Raw genomic sequence first — 27,317 nt, 5'->3', positions numbered from 1 at the left:
CGAATACAAAACACGAGACACCAAAAGTGGCCGGTGCACACCCCTAGTACATTGTATCAACATGCATTTATTTAAATGTGATTATGGGATAGAGATGCTCATTTAGGCGAGATCCAAACTTTGCTGGAGAACACACAGCCTTTTTCTCCCCAGAAATTTTGCCCACCACCTCTGAGATGCTGAAGGTCTCTTCTCATGCTTTTAATAGAATACATTTTGCACCTTCAAATTGCGCATCACCCAGTGTAATAATAATATAAAAATATATCACATACACAAACATGATCAATGAATGTCTCCTTCCATAGTCACTGTAAGGAACACATTTAACATTTTCGAAAGGTAATCTTTAGGTGTGTTTTAGTAGCTTATAAACATAATGCTCCAAAGTATTCTGGTGAAAAACTCCCTTAACTATACTCCGAAAATCTGCTTTGCAAGTGCATCATTTTAATTTTGCCATCATGTTACATTTGCTCACAGTTTAGCTCCTGCTAATGTTTGGATTCAGTTAGGTCACTATTACCACAGGCTGTCCAACACTTATATCAACTTTTTCTGGTACAGTTTGCACCTTAGTGGATCAATGTTTTCTCCATTGTCTTTACTGTATGTTACTAATTATTGTTGTTCACTAAAACTTCCACTTTCTAGGAACAATTTTGCCTCAACTGACACATTAGTTTATCTCATGACAGATAATTCCACTCTGTAACAATGGCTCAATGTAGTCCTGTACCAAAGATTAATTGCTGGAATAAAATTATGGTTCTGGAATAAAAAAACAAATTGCACATAAAGGACCTGATTCATTAAAGAAAGTAAGGCAAAAAAAGGAGTAAATGTTCTCGGGGACAAACCATGTTACAATGCAAGGGGTGCAAATTAGTTTATTATGTTGCACATACTGGCTGTTTTTTATGTAGCACACACATACTTGATAGCTTTATTTTTACACTGAAATTTAATGTTGGTCTAGGACATGCCCTATCTCAGCTATAAATCTTTCCCCACATTTTAAATGTACTTCTCCCTTCAATGCAACATGATTTTGCCCAGGTGCTAAGTTACTTATTTTTTATTCTTTGCTCTACTTAATGACTCAGGCCCAAAAGCTCTAATGTGTCGATGATAATGTATCTCAAACATGATCTTTTGCTCACTCAAATTATGTTGAGACTTTATCCTTGACAGTCATTAATGGTTTATTTTTAGATACAATGTTATTGATTGAAATGTTGTTTTACAGATGATAATGTATTGGCTTTGTCATTCCATGACCTCACTTAGCAGATATGTCTTCTTCCAGGCTTAACTACTGCTTAACTACTGCTTCCTAGGATAAACCACAAAGGGGACTTATAAATGGGACATATTCAGACTAGTATAAAGTTATCAGTGGTGTAGTATAGATGTCAATATTGGGGTCTGACTTTTTTATTCCCTTTACTAAAGACCCTGTCGAACAGTGATGGGGTGCCAGGTAGACTTCAAGGGCCAAAGTGCTGCTCTCTAACCTTCAAAAAGGATATAATCCTAAATAAGTTTAAACAATACATGTATCAAAGAAAGAGACACCACATGCCCTTAGAATAGATACCACATATACGCAGAACACTCTTCAGATTTACCCACTTGCCATTCAACCTCCCCTAAAATATATCTGTTACCTTCTACTTGCCCGAAAACCCCACTTACCCCTCAAATTTTACATGTTCTTCCATCTCCACAGAACGTGTTTATCAAATCCACCTTTTGCTCCTAACTAGGAATACCATTGTCCATCGACTATTAATTGAATGCCTAAATATTCCATACTTTAATGAGCATTCCTACAGATAAAGGAGGGAGGCCACGTAGTGCAGACTGCACAAAAGAGTAGAACATTTGAGATCAGAGTAGGATGAATGTGCAGAGGAGGTCATGGGATGCAGAAGTCCTCTGCTCTGGGCAAAGAATATGATCAGTCAGTCTTATTCCTGCCTTATGACTCGCCAAGTTTCACCTATGGCCCCAGCTCTTGTTCAGAAAACCTTGGCAGTTCATAAGGCAGAGAATAAACATTGAGGCATGTGGGGCAAAAAGCAGAGAACCAATGCAGAATAGGACAGGAAGGGGCAGGGGGAAGAAGACGAAAGCAAGGAAGGCAGCATATTGCTCTTGGGCTACCTCTTGCCCTTTAATTGCTTATTAAGGAAGATGTCCATATTCACTTATGATCCCAAACTATGTATAGTTTTTATAGGATTATTAACACATAGTGGGATAGTACAGAATATTTAGACAAAATGATAAAAAGGGCTAGGAAATGACATATTTAATGTAGACAAGTCTTGGATTACAATGTCCTGTTGTTTTTGATGGGAGCCCCACAGTTTTGTCACATTGAGTGTAGAATAGATTGATGCAGAATAAAAATCATGGGGTGAGTGAACTCTTAACGGCCGTGACAGTTTTTTTCTGTGTCTCATGAATGTGTAAAGGAAAGTTATTGCCTTTTTATATTCTAAAAAGAAGAGTTACTATGAATAACTAGGATTTTGCCTATGCTGTGAGGAGAGTATATCTGGCCCCTTCCACTGTGAAGTATACCGATTGTTTATCATGAGGAAAATTAATTTTCTATGCTCTCAACAGGTTAAATAAAGGGTGTCTGATGGTCACCTGCTGAGAGTGTTGCTCAGGTATCAATTCCCCCCACCCCCCAAAGAAAAATCATACCTCACAGTCACATAAATCATAGGTTTTCCATGTTGCAAAGTGTAGAACAAGGGGAATCTATTTGCAAACTCGCTGGTTTCAGACAGATGAATAATTGTTCAGTGCACTCATTTATTTCATTGAGCAATTCATTTCCCTGCACTTGTGCCCACTGAAGATTAAAATCACTCAAAATCACCTGGATTTAAAAAAATATATTTTTAAGTCAGTGGGAGAGTTTGGGGAATGAATTGACTATTTTTGGCAATGTTGGGTGATTTTAACTTATGAACAACATCTTACAACATCCGTTAGTGTGGTAGAACAGAAAGAACACTTACAAATTGTAAGACAGGTATTTTATGTATTACAGGTACAATGTAAGTTTGTGGGCAAAAGTTCTTCTACATAACTACTTATGGACTTTCTAAGTGTCAGTTACTTCTAATGAATATCTTAAAAGCGATTTCTGTTAATATCATACGTAAATGTAGCTTAAAATGTGTTAATGTAATTTATTTTCTACCTTTAGAAACTGAGACCAGATGATGTGACAAAAACTGCTTTAAGAAAAGAGATCAACTTTGAGAAAGTGTTCAACAAGGTAATAATTCTTATTCATTGTTTAATTTCTTCACCTTAATTCTAAAGTGGTTATTGTTCAACTTGTGATGTTGCCGACCCATTGTGATTTTTAGTAGCGATTTAATACATTTATTTGCATTTATATAAATTCGGCTGTAATAAACATCAAGCTTTCTAATTCCAGCACCATTAGTATGTGCTTATTTTTCATACAAACATATACCATCAATGATTCATTTATGCTTTGTATATGAATTGCCTAAAATAATACGGGTTTTCCTTATGCCATTTCTTTAGCACCATCCTCAGATTTCCCTTATCCCTATATCTCATCTCCATCCCTTTATCTTTATCCTTCCACTTTCCTTCCTGTTCTTATATTCTAATCCTTCCTCTCATAAACAATTTAGCTCGCCATCCTCTGTCTTACCCCCTTACTATATTAGCATACTTCCGCCAATACCCATCCAATTTCACCATTGTCTCTTACCCCAATTATATATTGTCATCCTTCCTTTTAGCCCAATTTTATATGATCACTTTTCTCTTGTCAAATTTTATACCAACATCCTACCTATTACACCATTCCTGTATTCTTATTTTGCTTTGACCCCAACCCTATATCATTTTCCTCTCTTCTCCTTCCTAGAGCAGTAATATTCTTCTTCTCCTTATTCATATCCCTATATTATCATCCTTCTTGCTTCATTCCTATAGTATCATGTTACCTTCCATCTCCATCCCATAGTTTATTCTCCTTTTGTTCTCATTCTTCTCATCCAAATCCCAAGGAAATGCAGCATAGGTATTTCATTTGCTTTTAATGGCATTTAAAATATACACTATGGTTTAGCTCAGAAGAAAGGTTTTTCTGCAGATGTTTTAGCTTGCAAATGATACACATATCAGAGATATGTTTTAAAATGTACTGTGTTAAATATGGATTTAAATAACAACTATTACTTTACTGAGTGTAACGAACGGCATAACCTTAAATACACTTTGCATTGTTACATGTCTGAACAAGCTGCAAGAGACATGCTGAAAGCCACGTAGAAGGTCTATGTAGGCTGTGTAATGACTGTAATTTATGGTAATTTGGCCACTGATCACAGTTAAATTCAATGTTCCTTACTGTCCTGGAGAACAGTAAGAAGCTCAAATGGTAATTTCATATAATTTACAAATATTCTTTTGAAATGATAAATACTGTACAACCGACAAAATGTAATTATACACTTTAGAAGGTATACACACGCAACGTTAATTTTTTATGCTGATTTGAGTTTTTTAAAAAGGGAAAAAAGTCATTTTTGTCTACACCCTTTTTATGTATTTAATACTTTTACCTGTATTAAGATATTCTTTAATAATTTTCTAAGATGTCAAATCAAATGCAAGTGAAAAATAGCAAACACAAATATGACACAAATCACATTAAAAAAACAATTCTAAATCATAATTAGCTATGTGTCTCACTGTAACAATGAACAGGAAAATAAAATAGAATATCTCACAATTAAAACACAGACTCTTGAAAATATACACAAGTAAAACTCTTCTACAAAATTTACTAAAAACGTTTGTTGGTTACGGGTGAGCTTAACAATATCCTTGCGGGGACAAAAAAAATTTACTGCGCTGTTCCTTTTAGGAAAAAGCAGTAAAGCTGACGCCATGCTAGCAAATAAGTTAAAATCTTATAAAGCATTGCATGCAATTCAATAAATTAAAGATCCGTATATGATCCGGACAAATTAAACACAATTTAAAAATAAAATATTATGAGGAACTATGTACTGTACACAAAATTCACCCACTGGATAATTCCCTTTCTGATATTGCCGTGTATCAATTCTCGAATAAGCAGCTCAAAGTTAATTCTACTATATCCGAGTAGACATATCACGGAAAAGGAAATAGGAGACCCTTTAAAATCTCAAAAACTCTCTAAATTTTTGGCCACCTACATGTTTCTTATGTCTTCTTATAAGATGTACGCTCCCCTTGTTCCCCTACAAGAAGACTGTCTTTAACCGCATACTGAATAGAGAAGCCTTCACCCGGTTACAACTAGAGTAAAGATAATAGTATTCTGAAACTGGAGATGGATGCTTCGGTCTGCTCTTATCTCCCGGCTAAGCACTGACCTTTAGATTTCTGTTAAAGATCAGGTAGGCTTTGTCCCTTTCAGGTAGGTGCACCATTCCTGTTTACACTATATCAACAAAAAGTAAAAATCTCTTCATTGGTATTAGCGCTGGATGCAGAGAAAGCCTTTGACATGTTCTTATGGGCCAGTCATATATGGGCTTTGGAGATGCATATTTGCATGCAATAAGCGCTTTCCTTTAGGGTTCTCACCAATCATTTGATGTCCAGTTCTTCTAGCCTAGCAAATGGGACTAGACAAGTCCCCCCAGATATTTACCCTGGTCATCGAACCCATGGCTAGTAGAATTAGATCTAACCCAGACATATCGGGCATTACCATCAGTAAATCACAGTATAAAATTGCTCTTTTTTTAATGCCCCCTTGACTTTTACCAATCTATTCACCTCCCTTCCTAATTCATTGAAGGAACTGTCCGAGTTTGGCTTCATGTATGGATATAAGGTTATTAATCATAAGTCTGAAGCTCTATCTTTCTACCTATCATACCACTTGAAAAGCTCCTTAAGTTGAACTTCGAAGGAGTGCTTCCAGCGTATTTTCATTCACTTAACACTTTGCAGATACCTTTCACTTTATTTTCGCTAATTTATTTTACTTATTTTATTTGATTAATAAAAGTTAAGTTTTAGACCTGATGTATCCTACAAATCTTATATACATCCTAGCACTCAGGTGAGCTGCTGTGCATCCATTAAAAACACAATCTTCCATCTTCTATGTACACAGTTCAGTTTCTTGCTGTTTCGAGATAGCACCCCTCATTTCTCTATTACGAGTTTATCTTTGGATGATGACATAGAGGGAAGCTCCCTATTTTCTGTGCGACGGTATCTTCTTTACTTTGCAGTTTATCAAAGACCAGAAAACAGCTGAGTTTTCTGGTGCGGATGATTCCTCCGCAACCTATTATAAGAAGTTTGCTGATGCTTTGCTTCCCCATCTCCAGTCTGTGTTCAATGCTGTACTCCAGGGATCCCACTTCCCCAACTATGCTGGATGATCGAATTGTGGTTATACATGTGATTGTGGGAGTTATAGACCCATCTCATTGCTTAACAATGATATCAAACTGTATGCTAAGATTGTAGCTAATCGTCTAAATAGAATCCTGCGAGAGTTGATCCACTATGACCAAGAGGGCTTTGTTCCAAGCGTCAGGCCAGAGATAATACAAGGAGAGAAAGTGATCTAATACAGATCAAAAACAAGAGACAATTTCCGGCAGTCATTTTATCGCTAGACTCCGAGAAAGCCTTTGACAGAATATCCTGGTGATTCATGTTCCAAACACTAAAAGCATTTTGATTCAATGGCAAATTCCTTACAGGAATCACTGCTATTCTTCCCCCATAGCTAGAGTAATGGTTAACAGCTCTCCATTTGATACTATCCTAATATCTAATGTGACTAGGTAAGGCTGCCCTTTTTGGCTCTGGTGTTCGCCCTGTCATTAGAGCCCATTGCAGTGTAATTAGAAACTGGAAATCCATTTGCGGAGTGGAGGTTGGCAGCAAATAGTATAAACTCATTATTTATGGATAATATCTGTTTTGTCTCTCACCCACTTGCAGACCTCCTTCTCCACTCTATATGCACTAATAGATGCATTTGACAGTTTTTATGAATATAAAATCAACTTTTCTAAATTAGAGGTCATGTTATTGCATACCCCAATGCATATTAAAGAAAATATCCAGGCCAATATTAAACTTAAGTGGCAAACATGTAAAATATTTAGGTGTCTATATCCCATCCTCCTACAATACCTTAATAAGGAAAGTTTCCTCCAAATTAGTGCCACAATAAAATCAGATTTGGTAACATGGTGTAAATGTTATTTCATGGTTGGGTAGGAAAATTGCCGTATAAATTAACCTGGTCCAAAATTGCTGTATCTATTTCATGCCCTACTAGTCAAAGTCGCTGGTGCAATCTTTAAACAATTACAATCTTCCTTAACATTTATTTTTTCCTTAAATGTATTTGGATGCTAAACTCCCTAGAATCTCTATTTCTATACTTAAGAAGCCCAGGAATAGGGGAGGCTTCCCTGATATTAAGTTATACTGTTTGACGGCCCATCTGACCCAAATAGACATTTGCTTCATGCAATACCATCACATGAGTTGATCTGGAAACTAAATTTAGTCAGTCTAATTATCTTGTTTCTATTTTGGGACTACCTAAACATCATAGGCCACCTCAGCTACATTCTCTCCCTTCCCTTACATTTTGCTTATCTTAATGGAACATGGGTAAATCTTACTTTAAACTATCAACTGCAGTCTCCCCCATTAGCCCAAGGTGGGACAATCCAGAGTTTCCCCCATGTCTTTCTGCCCATAGTCAGTCATATTATTATGATACAGGCAAGATTCACAGCACACTTGTGTTGCTGATGTGGTTTTCTCAAAAGATTTCCAAATGCCCAGATAATGTTGTCCAATGCACATTGTTTAATGAGTGTTTTCATGAAGTGAATTGGAGAATTTTTTAAGGGTCTGGCTATGCTAAAAGAGTTTGGTTTTATTGCAGTGTATTTTCTCTAGTGATAACACTATCATTTTTAATGGTTGCATAGCATACCAACCTATCAATGGCCAGCTTACAGTGGCAACATAATGTTTCTGGGACATACGGAAAACAATATATTTACTATTCTGTGCACAGCACAGAGCAGGTTGGTGCAATGGTGACTACTTAACAGGCTTGATTTGGTAAAGAAGTATTATATAAAGTGCCATGGCCAATATATACAACTCAGGCATTGGTGTGGATTCCTTGTGGCGTGTTGAGTTTTCCTTCCTGCCAGTGATTCATCTGTTTATGGCCAAATGGGAACCCCAATATTCTCCCATGCTGCCTCTCTCCATCCGTCTGTCCACTAATCTGAGCACCTTTAAACGGACACTCAAAACCCATCAGTTCCTCAAAGCCATCCACCTAACCTTCTCCATCTTTCTTCTCCTTCTACCTCTTTCCTGTGCGCGCTTCTCTTGTGTTTCATACAGATTACTCTCGTGCCTGCTGTCTGTTTTCCCTCCCTTTAGTGTGTACACAAAAAGATTCAGCACTTGCTGTTGCAAACATAAGTGCAAGTTTATGTTTACAACAGGAAGCGCTGGATCTTTTTGTGTATACATTTATGAATAATTAAGATGTAATGTTACCCACACAGTGCAATATTGTTATTAAGTGTTATTTATAAAGAGTTCCCATACTATGCATTGTTGTACTGCGAGGAGAACATAAACAAATTACATACAATGACATGAAACAAGGTTTGAGAAACACCTGATACTTGTAGGGGAAGCAGAATAACAGTTCTAGTTACAGGACTGGAAAGTGTGTGTTGGTATTAAAAGTCAGCAGCGTTATCATCCGCCAATAGTAAAGCAGTCCTTGATGGATGGCATTTCTGTGCAGCTACCATTGGTTCATTATGGATGAAACAAGGAGAGACAGCAGAAGATGCTGTCAAGCATAACTGTCCTTTACAGCATAACTGTCCTTTACCAGCCTTCATCCTCTCTTCTGGTTGTGTTCATGCTGCATGGGCACTCTTGTGATTAACTGGTAGCTTGGAGTAGCTGTGAGTAACCTGGTGTCTTACTTTACTGTCATGCTTGCTACTAGAAGCAGAGCCCCGGACATGTGTGCGGCGGCAGCTGCTGCCACCAGGTAGGCTGTGGAGATCCACAAATGGCAATAGCAATGGCTGTTGAACTCACTGATGCCAGCAGCTAATCTGAGATGTATTAGATCTTCTAAATACCACCGTCATTCATATAATGACCTTCCTCAGCTCCACTTTGTCATTTCCCACTGATTTTATATTTGTGAGAAGATGTTGGCAGTAGATCAGAAACCTGATATGCATATTACAGCATGCGGACAGCAGTTAGAGATGGCTGCAGTCTACGTATTATGTTCTGTAGGACGTATTCTGCCCTTTATGATGGAGTATTTCTTTAAAAATTGCCAAATCTGTTAGAAAAAGTATCCATGCATGTGCCAAGCTCAATACATGTTCTTATGTATTCTGTAATGTTTCTAGTAAAGTGTGAGCAAGCAAGATGCCTTTTTAATGTTACATTGGGCATTTTGCTAAGCACATTACTAATGCACTAGCACTTCCATACCTGCTGCACCCATCTCTTCCAGCACCCAACAACAAGCTGTCATTGATTATTTGATGTGATCTTAAGATTTGGGAGCCAAGGCAACAGCACTATTAACTGTTGACAGAAATTGGAACTACATGGCTGTCTGATACTTCATCACCTCAGCTTTCTCCCCAGCTTTCACAAATTCTCTCCCCACCGTAATGTGTGAGAAATAAATCAGTTTCTTTTAAATCTACTTAGCCCAGACATCTCTGTTCTTACGAATTAACCGGTTACGGCATATTTGACAGGGGTTAAACTAGTCTTATATTGTTTGTATAAGGGAAAAGTAGTCACAATGATGTCTCCGTGATTAAACAGCAACTAGAGTAAGTATTGAGAAACACGCACTCAGCTTGAGCGCTGTGTTTTAACGATTGTGAGACCAGAAACGGCATGGAATGGCGTCTGGTTGAAGACTCAATGACTCACTGCAGCATGATTTAAACACACTGCACTGCTGCCATTTATCTTATGTTAAGGAATTGTAAAATCTCACAGGACATAGATAAATGGTTATCCGTTGGTAAGTGGTTAGCCTTCAAGACAAGTCCAATTTTATGAATCTGTAAATAACCACAGGTGGTGATTGACTAGATTGCAATGTGAGATTATGTTTGGGGTCAGAGTGCTAAGGTTATGTATCAGCAAAGTAAAAGTCACATACTTGCTATTCTCAGCAATAGTCTTTTGTAGTTTGTAAATCATTTGTTTGAATTCATTGCTATTTTAGGAATGCCATGGTCATTGCTTTTTTTTTTTTGCTTTTAGGGTTTTTTGTTTTTTTTTACAAGCGTAAAGAAATTTAACATTGGATTGATTTTCAAGATTTAACATGCTGTTCAATATTATTATTTGATTAACTTGATTCTTGGAGGAGGTAATTTCTTCGTAAAACATGAGCATTAAAGACATGTAGCCACGCAAATACAGTACATTTTCAGGCCGTAGACGAATACGGCAGCTGCATTTATGATCATGGTTGAGGAGGAAACCACCTCATCGATGGGAAGACCTTTCTAAAGAACTTATTAAAGCAGAAAATTAAATTGGGATTAAGGAGTCTTGTGATACCATGTGTGCAAAATACTGTGTTATAAATGTCACCCAGTATCCTAAATCAATTTCGATGTATGCATTTAATTTCTTGTAGAGGTGTTTTAACAACCAAATCTGCTAGCATCGATTTGACATGAAACCCTTATATCGCTATGCACTTTTTACTGTTCAATTCTCAGTCTGTGGCTCCCTGCTTATCTCCATTCACATCATGCGTTCCTATAGTCACTTATGCAATCACACCATTGAACAGGTCTCTGCCTCCCACAAGATCAACACACTCATCTCTTGAAATAATCTGTGCCGCTGTAAATATTCAGGTGATCTGGAAGATGTGGAGATGTTTGGCTATCAGGTGTTCTCAAGAAAATGTCACAGTTGTAAATTGTGTCTCAGATCAGTGGTTCTTCTTACTAAAAGTGTTGTAACATTAATTTTATTCTATTTAATGAACGGTTGGTATAAACGTAAAATACCATTGCAATTGTATATGAATTAACCACGTACTTTCCAAAAAGAACAAAACACATACGTAAGTGCATTGGCATAAACAGATTACTGTGACATATATCAATGGTTGTTATGAACCTTTGTAGGAAAATACCCCTGTATGGAGATCTAATCAAAGTTTGGGAAAAATGAAATGAATCCAAATGCTTTTAAACTCTGTTCACTGGAGAAAAGCATAAACCAGTTCCAAAACCATATAAGTTTCTTTCCCCTTTTCTTGAGATCGGACTTGGAAATTTGATGTTGATTTGTGTTAGTCTTTTGGTCCAGATGCTCAAATCGTGAAGGTGAATATCAATTCGACTGTCATTCCCGCTCGTGGTTGTTAAGCAGTTCTTGTCACAACAAAGTCTTACTTTGTATAGACACCTATTCCTTACGTGAATATAACGTCTGCTGCTAATAGGACCTCAAATGCAGTTTCTTAAAAAGGAATAAGTATAGAACACGGGGAGTGGGGTGTATACTCTTTCCCTTGGAGGTACTTGTTCCCAAAAATCCCAGCCCTCTGCCGTCTCCCGAGTTGGCTCGTCACACAATATTAGCTAACACAGGGAGAATACATTTTCCTCCCCCTGGTACACTGCCATAAAACACCACGCTCCTTTGCACCAAACTCACGTTGCACTTGGGATTTTCCTTGTGTCTTGATTATTGGAGGGTTTGGAACCCCCTTTCTTTTGAAGCAGCAGAAACAATATATACTCATAAGAAGCGCAGACTACAAATTATCTAGATTCAGATTGGATTGGCTACAGGTTGCTCTATCCCAAACCTCTTTGAAACTGGGAACACATGAGCATATAGGAGATTAATATTGATTAAAAATGGTGCTTGGACCTTTAAATTTACTTACAGCATATATACCACAATTATTATAATTTATTTATATAGTAGCAATCATATTATGCAGCACTGTACAGAGGATATGTAGTGATTCACATCAGTCCCTGTCCCAATTAGAGCTTACAGTGTAAATTCAATGACACAGACTAGGGTCCATTTTTTAAATAAACCAATTAAGCACCCATTTCTCTCATATTCTCCATGTAATGCAGGCCACGGACTAGCTCCCAGATTTGCTGGGGGATCCCAGAATCTCCCCCCTCTGTCCTGGTTCCCTGTCTGTCACTCTCTCACCACACACTTCCTCTGGGCTCATACCAGCGTTATGTTGCTAAGCAACTGTTTCTTGAATGTCTCCTCTGGGTCCAAGTGCCGGGGATACACATTGTCACTGGGAGGTGTCAATAAAAATGCCAGGGGTGGCTTTACAATAATGTATTTTTAATGTTATTTTCTTACCAGTTTTGATATAAAAAGCTCCAAATTTAAAATTATAAACCAATATCAAATCTGTGAAAGTTTTTTTTTGTTATTCTTACTGGTAAATTTCCATGTGTGGAACCTGTTTCTTATGTCTTGCGTTACCCACTTCTGGAGATTGAAAAAAAAAAATATATATATATATATATATCTATATATGACAGACTTAGGTCCTCTGCACTCACCATGTACAAACTGGGGTGCAAGAGGTGGTTGCCCACATTGTATAGACAAGAAAACAGGGATACTCTGCACTCTCCAAACACATAATCAATGCTATATCAAGTACTGTTCTATATTGAAAACAGGGAATGTTAGTTCCACATATTGCAATATATGTTTAAGCTTTAACTTTGGCGTGAGTTGGTCAGCTTAAACATATATTGCAATATGTGGAACTAACATTCCCTGTTTTTAATATAGAACAGTACTTGGTATAGCATTGATTATGTGTTTGGAGAGTGCAGAGTATCCCTGTTTTTTTTTATATATATATATATATATATATATATATATATATATATATATATATATATATATATATATATATATATATATATATATATATCTATTTGATACAGGCAGTTATCCTTATGTAAACCCATTTTTATTTTATTTTTATTTTATTTTTTTTATTTACCAAGGAAAGTTCTCGGGAACCTGTGGTTTTTGCTCTGTATAAGTAACTTCCATACCAAGTAACCACATGAATAGATCTCATGCAGCAGTAACAATTTCTTTCTCTCTCGAGAAAGTGATGTTTACACTGTCCAGACGACTGGGGACCCAGTTCATAGCCCTAACATGTTCCACACTAAATACAACTAACCCATCAATAACTTAGCCCTTCCTACTCTAAAATTTACAGGCAAATTGTGTATTTCATTTGCAACTTCCCAGTCATTTTCCAGCTATAGCAATGATTTGACTACGAATTGAAATTATAAGCCAAGCAAACACTTAGAAGCGTTATAACCATGCTTACATTATACCGAAAAGAGTAACTATATGGTAAGGGGAGGCTTTAGGATTTGCGTTCGATATAGAGTTAAGTTACGTTAATCATGTATGTTGACCCACATTACCATAAAGCAACTTTAAAGTCTTCCCGTCAGCTCATGTCTTGATAATGTCACTAGTTCTTAATGATTCAATAACCTGCATACGTTCAGCTTACAAAAGGACTGTCTCTACTCCATGTAAGCAACAGTGACAGTTTGATATTCTTCTGTTTAAAATTGTTCAATGTGCCCTATTGAAGAGATATGAAGGGAGCATGTAAGAACAAACTGACCTGCTTTATAAACCACCTCAGTGTGCTAGTACATATAACCTGATTGATGGATATTTAGAATTATGAATATCATCTTTGTATACGCTGTATACTCATTATCCCAATACTGTTCTATTCATCTGCAAGTTAATCTGTCTATTTCTAAGAATATATTGCTGTGTAGCACAAAATACTGTTCATTTGCAGCAGTCGGAAGACATTGCCTCATGTTTATTTACAGTATGTGCTGTTTGTGTATTGACTCTGCCAGACAGTGCAGGTCTAGTTTGTATAACTGGACAGAACATAAGGTACTATTGTCTGGCAAAATTGTATTTTCCAAGTTTAAAAACGTAGAAAACCGTTTTGTCATTATGACTAAGGCGATTACAGGGAATGGATTTGATGACATAATGGAGCAATAAATTAGTGTGATGTTTTCAAGTTTAGTCCAACTTTGATTTGAAATTCATTTTTCTATTAATATGTTATATAATCTAATCATTGGGCAAGATTTTAAAGGGAAACCTCAATTTAAATTAACGATTCTATTAGATTTTTCTTCTTCTAGGTATACAAAGTTTTTAGTGTATCATTATAAGTAAATAAGGAACTATACAAAAATATGTACAAACTACCATACACGGACTATATTCAGCAAAACAAGAACAAAAAGCAGAAAACACATCTAGAAAACCGATAAAACTAAACAAAATTTGCAGTACAGAATATATTTTAGTGTATGGCTTTATTTGTCCCACCGGGTGTACAGAAGCATACATGCAGTGTTAAACACTACCTAAGGATGAATTGAAACCGGCATGACCAAAGTTACAGAGCTATAAATCTAAGGGAGTAAAATGTATCATTATATTGTGTGTTTTATAACCCAACATCTGTTGCATGCATCTAAAATTAGGCGATTCCATCCACTACCTTGAGCTTCAGGACCACCGTCTGCAGGCATTAGAGGGTCTGAGTACGGTGAGGTGGCTGGGCACAATTTCATTGCATCAGAGAGATCCTTGGCTCTCTAGCCAGCCGCAGAGGCCAGAGCAGTGGAAACCATTATTTCCAGTCTCAGGGCTAAAGGTTTCTTACTGTAGAAGTGAAGTCTCAGCTCTCTGAGTGAGGCTATGCATATTCTCTTACTAGGGTTATTCATATGTTCTCTCTCTTCACCAAGTTTTTGTTAGCTATTGCTTGTATAGAAATATTCAGTTATTATACAAACCTTCCTTACAACGACACAAGCTCAACTGCTGCAAGCTGAAGCACGGTTAAGATACTAGGTCTTAGCCAAAAGGCAGAAAAGTGATCATAAGAAACACACACTTCAGTGGCAAGGTTATGCCATAACGGGGTATTTTTTTCAGTCCTTCTTTATAATATAAGAATCACACAGGGGGGGGGAATTCAATTCCCCCCAGAATAGCGCTGCAATAAATGTACTACCGTTATTATGGTAAATTTAACCAGGGCCCTGCTCGTGGCTACCTGAGCCGGCATTGAAATTACCGTAATATTAATTAAGCGCACATTTACTGTAATAATTAATAGTAACGTGGCCTGCACATTTTTTACAGTAACGCGTCCAATTAAATCTGCACCACAGTGTCAGACACACTAGCACAGTAAATTTAATACATAATTTGACACAAGCAATGATTGTTACATTTTTTTCATTGAATTGACGCTCTGATTTTCAAGTACTAATACCACCAACCAGAAATATGTACACATATGCAACATTGGATAGTTTAAGCTTGTCAGCTAGGATGGTTCGTAACTGTAACTTCCTAAAATGTACTTGTTATAGTCAAGCTGATATATCGGGCTACTACCTAAAGTGATGAACTTTTTCATTCACTGCTTCGAAATGGATGCATTTTTCATACCGCCGCTCCTAAATTTCCATTTCAACCACTGCTAGTACTTATGTTGTTTTTATTACATTACATTTATTTTGTTTTATGTCTTTGCATCTGCCCTATTGATGGAGGTTTATATATTATATTTCTTAGCTTTCTTCTGCTATTTCTTTGTTAGGCAAACAGCACTCCTGAAACTCGAGCAATAGCCAGACTAGCCACAAACCCCTTGCTGAAACAGAAAATAACGGCTATCAAAGGTAAGACATAGGAACTAAAATATCTGTTAATGACATTTTTACAGTACATCTTTGCACAAATTACAGCAGAGGTAGAAGATATTTATCTATTATTAACAATATTGTTTTTATATTTATATAGCATATACAACATTCTCTGTAGCGCTTTACAATTGGGGACAAACACAGTAATAAAGCAACACTGGGTATTAACACACAAAATGTTAAGAGAACCCTGCTCACATGCTTACAATATATGGGGATATAGGAGTTTGATACATGAGGATAAGTGCCACTTATTACATTTCAATCATAGTTGCCAACCTTTGAAGATTGGTCTCCGGGAGACTGATGTGAAGGTGGGGGTGAGGGGGTGGGGCTCCGCAAATCGTGTCATTTTGGCCCTGCCCCCTGCAAAGTAATTACGCAAACGTGTCATTTTACCACCAGGGAGGGCCAATATGATGCGATTCCCGGAGAATCGCATCATGGAGGCTTGAAATCTGCCCATATCACTAGGAAGTGGGCAGATGCTGGAGAATTGTCAGCTCTCCCGGGAGTCTCCCGGAATTTCGGGAGCGTTGGCAAGTATGATTTTAGTTCAGCCATATAGGAATGGAAAAAAGTGCATAGTGATGCTATGTGATCCAGTTTGAGTAAACAATGTAGAATGGTGGTAATGGGGAAGAATAACCCAGGGAAGTTAAGATGGCTCAGGAATTTAATAACCTTGCCTACAGATGTAAGCTTTCAGGGAATGCTTGATGGTTTGGAGGCATATAAAGTTTTTTTGCACGAGGGAGGGGATTTTGCAGATTTGGTACAGTCAGAAAAAGTCCTGGAATCGGGAATGGAAGCAGGTATTGACTGTGTATGAGAGGCATACGTCTTGGGCAGAGTGGAGGGTTTGAACTGAGAGAGATTTTGAGACGAGGGAGAAGGTGTAAGTTGGTGCAGTTAATGGCTTTGAATGTTAGAAATGTACTTTATATTTGAGTCTGTAAAATACAGGTGTCCGGTTTAGGGGCTGACATAGAGGAGTAGTAGTAGAAGAATATGCAAAGAAAATTAGTCTGTCCTCTGAATTCAAAATAGATTGTATGGTTTAAAGTCTGGTATGGGAATACCTATAAGAAAGAGAGGACAGTAATTGGTGCAGGAGAAGACGATTGCAGCTCCACTTACCCTGATTTTCTAACTGGCTCCCCATAGCCCAGTGATCATACACATGTAGCTCATTGCACCTTCCATTTTGCCTAATGTTATTTGCCTAATGTTATATAGGCCCTCTCCACTCCTGTCACTGCTTTCCATTTCCATGCTGATCCTATTACCTCTTTTCTTCCGCTTTCCTCTCCTGCTATCTCTACAGTATCCAACTTCACTCACTTTTTCCTTTATCACCATTACCTCATTTCTAACCTGCCACCGTCCTTTCTTTCTGTTAGACTCTCCATTCTCTATTAATGCTTATCTCTAGTATTATCATGATTTGCTCCTCTCCCTTCTGTCCTCTTGAATTAATGTTTTTGCTGCATCTTGTGTGAGATATGTGCATATTCTGGAAATGTTTATTAGGTGTATCCAACAGTATTTGGATATAGATTGGATGTGGGTAACAAAGCACAGTTCTGAGTAAAGGATGACACTTGGGCACGTGTTTCAGGGGATTGGTTTATGTTTGTCTAAAGATATTGTCTGGTGAGAACATTATTGGCTCATTTTAGAAAGATTGAGTTTGAGTTGGCAAGATGAAATGGCAGAGAGACATTCAATAATGTGGTCCATTGTGTGCGATCTGGAGAGCGTAAATTTTGGGTATCATCTGAATAAAGATTATATTGAAATCCCAATGGTCTTATTATTCCGGTGGTATAGATAGGGAAGGCTAGAGGGCCTAGCACCGAACCTTGTAGTACTCAAACTGACAGAAAGTGAAGATGAGGTGGATCCAGAGAAACAAACAGTGAAGGAGTAGTTTGATAAATAGGATGAGAACCAGGATAGGACAGGGTATTGAAGACCTGGGGAATGTAGTGTTTGTATGAGAAGAGAGTGGTCAACAGTATCAAATGCAGCAGAGAGGTCCAGGAGAATTAGAATTGAGCAGTAGTCTTTCGATTTAACAGTGATCAAACCATTGACCACCTTAGACAGTGCAATCTCTGTTGAGTGTTGAAAACGAAAGCTTGACTGGAGAGGGTTGGTATTGTAAGTAAACAAAGTGTGTGAGGTGACTCTAGTAAGAGAAACTTAGATGGAAATGGGAGTTGAGAGATTGGACAGTAATCAGCGAGATAGTAGGGGGTATCAATAGTTTTTGTTTTGTTTTTTCAGATTAGGAGTAATTACCGCATGCTTGAATAATGATTTGAAAGATACCAGTGGGGAGAGAGGATTACAGATGTTATTTAAGGCAGGGATGAGCAAAAGACAGCAATCAACTGAGTTATGAGGTGATAGATTCAAGAGGATAGATTGCAGAGTGGGGAGAAGAAGAGGATAGCAGGATTTTTTTTTTTTCAAGGATTACTGTTGTTTGGTGATAATATCATACATACATTGGCATAGATCATCTCCTGCAGTAATTGTTAAGAGCATTGCAAAACAATTTAGTGAGACAGGTAGTGGCAGAGGCAAAGACAGGTACTTTTTAAATGCGCCTTAGGATATATGAAGCATGTATATTTAAAGCATGGTGATATTTAAAAATGTGTTTTTCTCCAAATCAAGAAAATCACATTGCAGAAAAATCTGAATCTCCAGCATTCTGCATAGTAGATCACATACTTACATAATACAAAGATGTAGCAAGCATTAAAGTAACAGCAAAGCACAACTTAATTAATCATCAGTCCCTGCAATATATGTTTATGTCACAAGATGGCACTGTGACAGTCATACTACGCATGACTGATCAATTAATTAAAAGTATGTAACACATGCGCACTGTGGTGTGTGAATCAAATTATTATGTTTGCATTAAATCTTAAATAAATGAGTTGTCTCCAGTCAGATCACAGATGCAGCACTGCAGTATGGAGGGAGCAAAAAATGTGTGACTCCCTTCCCAGAGTTCTCCAGTTCCACGCTGGATGGAGCTGAGGCTCAGGCTGACCCTTCTTGGCTATGCTTACATGGGAAATTAGCATGATTAGGTCCCCAACAGCCTTGCCCATTGTATCCAAAGAATTCCTTACAGGGGTACTTCTGTGTCTGGTCCCTTTTTCATAGTGAAATCTGCATAAATGTATGACTGTTTCTTTGACATCTTTATTTTTCAGATGCCGTGAAGGCTTTTAAAGAAGCCAGAAAAAACCTTGTAGAGCAAGAGGAAAAAGAACAACCACGCAAGCCATCTGAAGTTGCCCAAACTGTGAACATACAGGCGGAGAACAACTGTAATCAAAATAAATCAAAGCAGAATCAAAAAGCAGTGGAAACAAAGAGTAATAATAAATAGCACATAATTTTAAAATAAACTTTACTTGATTAAGCAACCACCAAAATCCCTAGTTTACCACTTTATTGAATTTAAAAAAAAAAAAACCTTTACTGATCCGTCGTAGTCCATTTAGCTGTAGAATGATACAATGATTCAACACCAAACCATGCAGTTAGCCATAATATTGCAAGTAAAATAATGGTTTAGTGTTTAATGTGAACGTAACCCATAGAGAAATTGTACTGCTTGGGCTATACAATGGCAGTAGAATTTATCATCATCACCATTTATTTATATAGCGCCACTGATTGCGCAGCGCTGTACAGAGAACTCACTCACATCAGTCCCTGCCCCATTGGAGCTTACATTCTAAATTCCCTAACACACACAGACGTCAATTTTGATAGCAGCCAATTAACCTGCCAGTATGTTTTTGGAGTGTGGGAGGAAATCCACGCAAACACGAGAACATACAGACTCCACACAGATAAGGCCATGGTCGGGAATTGAACTCATGACCCCAGCTCTGTGAGGCAGAAGTGCTAACCACTTAGCCACCGTGATGCCCTGCATTATAATATTTTTTGGCACTTGCTGTTTCTGTATTCACACATACAATAAGTTCATAGTCCCACATAAAATACTATTACATGTCTGTAAGACTTTGCCAGGGCATTACTGTGGTTTTGAACATTTGTTAAAGAAATAAATATAAAATATCGTCTCCTGGCATATTCACATTTCCTCTCCTACCTCCGTTAGTATCATCTTTGTATTTTCCTTTCCATAATTATTGTTTTTTCTCAGTCCCTGTCTGTCATAACCTGTATACATTTTTTCCACTCACGTACTGCATGCTGCCTTCTTTGGAATTTTATTTGAATGCTTGCTCAATTTATAGTCCATGAGCAATCCTCCTTTCTTTCCAGCTTATTTTAATGTAGGGTTTATCTTCCAATTATTCATGTGATTATGTCACGTCTCTTTTTCTATGGTTTTCTGATTTATTTTTCCTTCTTCAGCCTTTCTGATTTTAATGAAACTCTTTTTTCTCATTATTGTTATAATTTTATACATACACAAAATTGAATGTATATCAATATAGTTCCCTTTCCAAAACTATATAAAATTAAATTATATACATATGGATTTTTCCATAATTAGAATATATAAGAATATTTGATAGAGTAGTTCCGGGTTTCCCAAACCCAGTCCTCAGGGATCCCCAACAGTGCAGGTTTTCCATATCTCCTTGCTGGAGCACAGGTGTATTCATTACTGACTGATACATTGTAACAGATCCACAGGTGGTCATAATTATGTCACATGTGATCCAGAAAACCTGCACTGTTGGGGAGCCCTGAGGACTGGGTTTGGGAAACCCTGGATTAGTTAACAATATAACGAGTACTTCAATATTTAGGTAACTTCAGATTTCCCAGTGGAGGAATACCCCTAATTACCTCCCTAAATGCAACATATATTATATATGGATAAACAGCACTGCTTGGAAAGAGGGGTGTCTGAAAGCTGACATACCTTTTAATCTGTGGGGGAGGGGGTTTATATTGTTTTGAAATCTTCAATGCATTAGATAGCCCAGAAATCTCAATCATAGATATTGATTAGATAATATTAATAAGAAAAGGGTTGTTCATTTATTTCAACTGTTTCCATTCCATAAATGTATAACTTCTTTGGTCTCTCTGTTTTCCTAGATGCCAAGAAAGCTTTTAAAGAAGCCAGAAAAAACCTTGTAGAGCAAGAAGGTGAAAAAGAACAATCATGCAAGCTGCCATCTGAACCTACACAAATTGTGAACACACCGGCAGTAAACAAATGTAAGAAAGAGAAAAGAAAAGCAGAATCAAAAACAGATGAAACAAAACAAAAAAAAAAAAAAAAAAGTTGGACAATTCATGCAGATTACATAAAGAAGCAGATTTTATTGCTAGAATTCCGAGTCATAAGGACGATGTGTGTTCTCAGTAGACTGTGCAAGTACAGCCTTCAACCTGTCCAAGGGGCCAATACTGCAGAGAAAACAATAGAAAGTATCCCAGAAAACATTTACATACCCTTTAGTCTTTATTTTTATATTTCTGTTTTGAAAAGCTTTAATACATTAATTACCTTAGCAAAAATGTCAGTCACAGTATATTGATTAGATAATATTAATATATATGTTACTAATTTATTCTGACTGTTTCCATTCCTTACAGTGGTATTTTTGTGTCTGCTCCCTTTTTCTTAATAAATCTGCATAAATGTATGACTCTCACTTTGACATCTTTATTTTTCAGACACCGTGAAGACTTTTAAAGAAGCCAGAAAAAACCTTGTCGCTCAAGAGGGTGAAAAAGAACAATCATGCACGTTATCTGAACCTACACAAACTGTGAGCACACAGGCAGAGAACAACTGTAAGCAAAATAAAGCAGAGCAGGAACAAAAAGCAGTTGAAACAGACCAAAAAAAGGAAAGTTTGGACGATTCTTGCAGTTTACGTAAAGAAGCAGATTTTGTTGGTAGGATTCCAAGTCATGATGAAGATGATGTGTGTCCTGAGAAGACTGTGCAAATACAGCCTTCACAATCTGTCCAAGATACCAATACTGCAGAGAAAACAATAGAAAGTATCCCAGAGATAAAAGCAGTAGAAAATAGATGTGAAAAAGAAACAGTAGAAATTATCTCAGAAAAGAAAGTTCCCTCTGTATATGAACCTGACTCCAGCGATATTGAAGAGTCAGACAAAGAAGATAAGGAATATTTTGATGATAGCACAGAGGAAAGATTTTACAAGAAACCATCTGATTTTGACGACAGTGATAGTGACAGCGAGGATGACTTTTTTATTGGAAAAGTAAGACGAACTAAAAAAAAGAGGTCAAATAAAAATGGTTCTGACAGTAAAATGAAAAAAGACAAAGTACAACCAGAAAGTACAAAATTCACCGCTCTCAGTACCGACGAGCAGAAAGGGAGGGCCGCTCCTAAAGCTGGAAAACTAGAATCGGTCTTTTGCAAATCGTTATCAGAAACAAAACAGAAGTCGTCCTATATGAAGAGGTAAGAAATTGTATTAATAGTCTGCTTAAAAATGAATACAATGTGAAAACTGCAATGAAGCATAGAGTGTAATCATCCCTGGCCACACAAGCTGCAACAACTCCATCACATTACTTCATATGCAACAGTACACACTAGAAAACCACCATACAGGGAAGGTTTGACTTCTCATTTCATTCCTAGCAAACAATAAAAAGAAAACCTAATTTGTTGTTCAGATTATAGCTTTATCACATGCATTGCATCAAGAATATACTTAAATGACAGTTTTTCATATACATTATGTGTATTTGAATGTATCTTTCTATAATGTCATTTTTATTTTTATTTTTTATATGGCGATTTCAGTTGCTTAATTTATGCCATGGGGAGCAGGCAGTTTGAATGACCTGAATTACAGTAGCTACTAAAATAAATAACTTGCAGGATGATATTTGCTATGTTCCTGTTAATAAAGCACATTGACATTTTTGCCCCTACTATATTCTGGCTTTCAATTAGAAGAGCTGTATTAAATCCGTTATGCTACAGAGTAAGCCAAGAAGCTCCAATGATTGGCGGCAGAGGTCCCGGCTACATGTAAGTGCCGGCACCCTGAAACTTATGGTACTAAAAGTACTGTTATTGGGAAGGGATTTAGTAAAAATGCTGATAAATACTGAACCAAACCAACCTCTTTTTTACATGTTCATTTTAGAAGGATGGGCCTAGTTATCTGCAATTTTAGCTCCTGGAAGAAAATGTTCTGACTTGTGCACTAATTCTGAGGGAAGTCAGAACTTGGATCTGATTGGCCACATCCCACGGATTCATCCAATACATATTCTTGCTAAATACAATTAAGTTTTTCACAGTATTCTGGAATTGGTTCATCTCTATAACAGATGGGAATTGCAATTCTTGTGTGCATGCAGTTAGCATTGCTGTAGTCATGGTTATTCATATACTACATTTCTTGGTTATTAGATCTGTTGCCACAAGAATGTGGGTGGGATAGGGTTGGAGTCTTCCAGTTCCCCATACCAATACATTCAACTTTTACTACATACAGTAACCTTGACCCTGATGAAAATAGTTTGGTGCTAAACACCACGGTGAGGTCAATGCAGTATATTGACAGACTGATCTTTATGTTAGTTATATTGCCATAGTAACACAACTTTACAATTTTGTTTTTCAGAGAAAATAAATTTCCACCTGTCAGAAATAAGAAATCCGGTATGTGAGATGTTTCGTACTATGTCCTATACATATGTTATATTATGTTTATGAGTAGGGGTATTCCTCATGGTCAGTAGTGTTTTAATGTTAAGCTTGTGACCTGCTTACTTTTGGTGTTATTTTACACAGTCCGCTTGTTGTATTTACCATATGAAGCACTAGGAAATATTTGGCACTTGACTTAATTTATCAATGCTTTGTAGACATGGTATAATATTTGTGGTACCACAGATACATGCAAAGACCTAGCATTACAATCTGGGCAAACTGACTCAAACTCTGAGACAACACTAACTGAACTAATTGGTGGCTGTTTAACCTGCCCAACATGACACTGTCCTTGTGCCCAATTTATTGTGACTAGTAGTTTGTATTATATGAGCTTTCGCTACTCAGAACTCCAAAACAGAGTTACACAGACTTTACCTAAATGACAGTCTTCATCTTTTCACGGGAATCTTTTCGGTATTGAGTTTCTGTGTCCACACATTGGGCCTGATTCATTAAGGAAAGTTAAGCAAAAAATTGAGTACATTTTCTTACTCAAGTTTTCTGGACAGAATCATGTTGCAATGCAAGGGGTGCAATTGAGTTTATTATTTTGCACATTAGGAAAATACTGTCTGTTTTTTCATGAAGCACACAAATACTTGATAGCTTATTTGTACACTGAAATTTAAAGTTGATCTAGGACATGCCCTACCCCAAATATAAATCTGCCAACACCTTTTAAATTTATCTCCCCTCCAATACAATATGGTTTTGCCTTACTTACTTTTGCTTAACTTTCCTTAATGAATCAGGCCCTATGTAATTGAAACACATGGATGTCTGTGTCTGACAATCACTGGGTTAGACTCTCCTCCTTTGTACAATAGGGGCATCATACAGTACACAGAATGGTGTTAGATTAGTTTTATTTGGGAAAACAAAACAGGACATTTGTTTTTCTCTCTGAAATCTGAACCCTATGTATGTTGTGTATAATACTGCACATATTTTTTTCTTTTTTTCAGACTTTAGCATGTTTGTGTAGTAAGCTATCTGTCCCTCCCTCTCATCCTGCATTGGCATAAACCAGTTAACTGAACATTTATACTAACAGTGTATATTAGTTGCAGGAAGGGCTTGTCCTCAGAAAAGTGAAAAATAAAAATTTGACATAGAATATATCCTTGTTTTGACCTCACTGCAAGCTGTATTTCCTCTGTCAGCCATGTTACGCTCAGAAAGGTTCCCTGCATAGTCCTTCAATAGGGTTTACTGAAAGGAAGTCTGGTGTACAAATGAAAAAAAGGCCTTTTTGCTTTTATGCAACTTTAGGTGTAGTGGTCTTTTAGGTTATTTCTACATAGTCTTAGCTGTAAAGCTCATCTGTAAGTAACGTTCTTGTCAGTGGATCTCCATTATGGTGAAGATGTCCCAATGATGGTCACTTAGCTGGTATGTATCCCTTGATTTTATCACTGTGACATCTACACCATAAAGGAGATCCAGTGACAACAACTTTACCTACAGGTAAGCTCATGGGTATAAATATCACATCCCAGGAATGGTAGCCTTTACATTAATATACTACACTTTTATCTGCGCCTCGGTTTTATGTTGTTTCATTTACAGACACCTGACAATAAACAGGTTATCTGAAAAAGTGGTTGCCACGTCTGCAACCAAGTCATTTATGTTATTAAACAAATGGATACCTACATATAGCGCTGCCTTCACGCACACAATGTATACGCTGGGGGATGGATGTGTGAAAGGCAAATTTCAAATGATTCTGTGTAGCATTGCCTCTACATGCACTTCTAGAAGATTGTGAGCGAACTTGCACAATGACTGTCCTTAACAATTCTCTGAAATATATGGTATTTGCATAGACAAAAACAGAAAGAAATGATAGTGCAGTCTGTCTGACACAAAGCATCAAAACATCAAAAAGACATATGTCTTAAATGTCCATAAGTAATCCCATGTGCAATAGTGTTACACAACACCCTGATTTACGCTCGTGACACCTCCCTTTCGGGTATGTGCTTACTCGAACACAGCTGTAATCTTGCTCTCAAACAATGAGTGGATCTCCTCTCGTCATCAGACTCCCCACTGACGATCTTCCTCACTCAAAAATAAAAGAAGCAAATCTAGCATATTGCCCTTTATTAAAACAATGAGGGTAAAAACATAAAAGTGAACCCGTACCGGGGAAAGATGATGAATTTGCATACAACAGGTGAGTATATTACATCAGAATCCTCTCACCGCCGCGAGTGACATCCGTCTTTCACACTCTGTCGGGTCCCGCTGTCCTCCAATATTTATCAATATTGATCATCAGTGGGGAGTCTGATGACGAGAGGAGATCCACTCATTGTTTGAGAGCGAGATTACAGCTGTGTTCGAGTAAGCACATACCCGAAAGGGAGGTGTCACGAGTGTAAATCAGGGTGTTGTGTAACACTATTGCACATGGGATTACTTATGGACATTTAAGACATATGTCTTTTTGATGTTTTGATGCTTTGTGTCAGACAGACTGCACTATCATTTCTTTCTGTTTTTGTCTATGCAAATACCATATATTTCAGAGAATTGTTAAGGACAGTCATTGTGCAAGTTCGCTCACAATCTTCTAGAAGTGCATGTGGAGGCAATGCTATACAGAAACATTTGAAATTTGCCTTTCAAACATCCATCCCCCAGCGTATACCTTGTGTGCGTGAAGGCAGCGCTATATGTAGGTATCCATTTGTTTAATATACGTTGAAGTATCAGTGGGTCTTCAGGTAAACCTATTTGGCTGCATACATAGTGAAGCGCCACATTGGCTGTTGTTTTTGCACATTTATGTTATTAGTTTGTGTGAACTATCTCACCGATCTAAAATCTCCCCCAAAACACCAAGTCAACTCAAAATGCTCCTAGGTCAATATGCTGCCGCATGAAACAATCTGTTTTAGCTTTTTTAACTGGGTGAAACATTTTCTAATCTGTTTATTTATTTAGACCAACATGATATGTTTGATTGTGTGTCTAGAACTATGTATAACTTCTCCTTGTTTCTGGTAGCTGTTCCACAGGCCAACACGTTGTTACGGAACCCGCACCCTGCCAGAGGTGCAGCTGTCAGGCAACAGAGTAAACCGCAAGGTCAGACTCTTCACCCGTCGTGGGAAGCCAGCAGGAAACGCAAAGAACAGTCGCAGATTGCAGTATTCCAGGGGAAGAAGATAGTATTCGATGATTAGACTATTTTACAAGTTTAGCCTAGATTTATTTTAATAAAATGGACAGCTCATTCCTGTTAAACGTGTCTTATAATAATAAAGTAATTGTGCATATTTCTGTATCCTTTATTGAGTGTCAGAAACAATAAACTAACCTCACAATTTCAAGATTTGTTTGGTCTAATATTGGCTAATTGGTATGCTGTGCAGATATAGATGACTAATGAGAAGTAATGTGATTACAATTTCATATCAAGCAGGAAAACCACAACTCCTTTATTGTCAACTGGAATAAACTCAATCTGTATTACAGCATATCCCACATTGGTAATCGTTGCTAAATAACCTTGTCAGCTGACATTACATTGTAAATACTTTGCAATTAAAGCTGGTTACTCGCTGGCGTTGCTTTAAACGTCAGTGACACCACATGTCAAACTCAATTGC

General features: G+C 37.3%; 1 protein-coding gene across 2 annotated transcripts in view; it reads left to right on the top strand.

Annotated features, from left to right (window-relative positions):
• Window positions 1-27,038, top strand: part of SRFBP1 (serum response factor binding protein 1) — an 82,255-nt gene extending 55,217 nt beyond the window's left edge. Inside the window, exons 4-10 of one of the 2 annotated variants that reach the window (XM_075179217.1) lie at window positions 3,233-3,304; window positions 15,845-15,926; window positions 19,190-19,306; window positions 21,069-21,191; window positions 21,654-22,422; window positions 23,603-23,640; window positions 26,713-27,038. In XM_075179217.1, coding sequence (XP_075035318.1) covers window positions 3,233-3,304; window positions 15,845-15,926; window positions 19,190-19,306; window positions 21,069-21,191; window positions 21,654-22,422; window positions 23,603-23,640; window positions 26,713-26,891 — 1,380 coding nt within the window. In that variant the 3' untranslated portion in view covers window positions 26,892-27,038. Of the gene's footprint in view, window positions 1-3,232; window positions 3,305-15,844; window positions 15,927-19,189; window positions 19,355-21,068; window positions 21,192-21,653; window positions 22,423-23,602; window positions 23,641-26,712 lie in introns of both variants that reach the window. The other variant, XM_075179207.1, reaches the window with a different exon arrangement.
• Window positions 27,039-27,317: the final 279 nt, after the last annotated feature.

Source organism: Mixophyes fleayi, chromosome 1 (genome assembly GCF_038048845.1).
Source record: "Mixophyes fleayi isolate aMixFle1 chromosome 1, aMixFle1.hap1, whole genome shotgun sequence".
NCBI classification, from domain to species: Eukaryota; Metazoa; Chordata; class Amphibia; order Anura; family Limnodynastidae; genus Mixophyes; species Mixophyes fleayi.
Note: the sequence above shows the minus strand (reverse complement) of the source record. Positions and strands in the feature narration are given on the sequence as shown.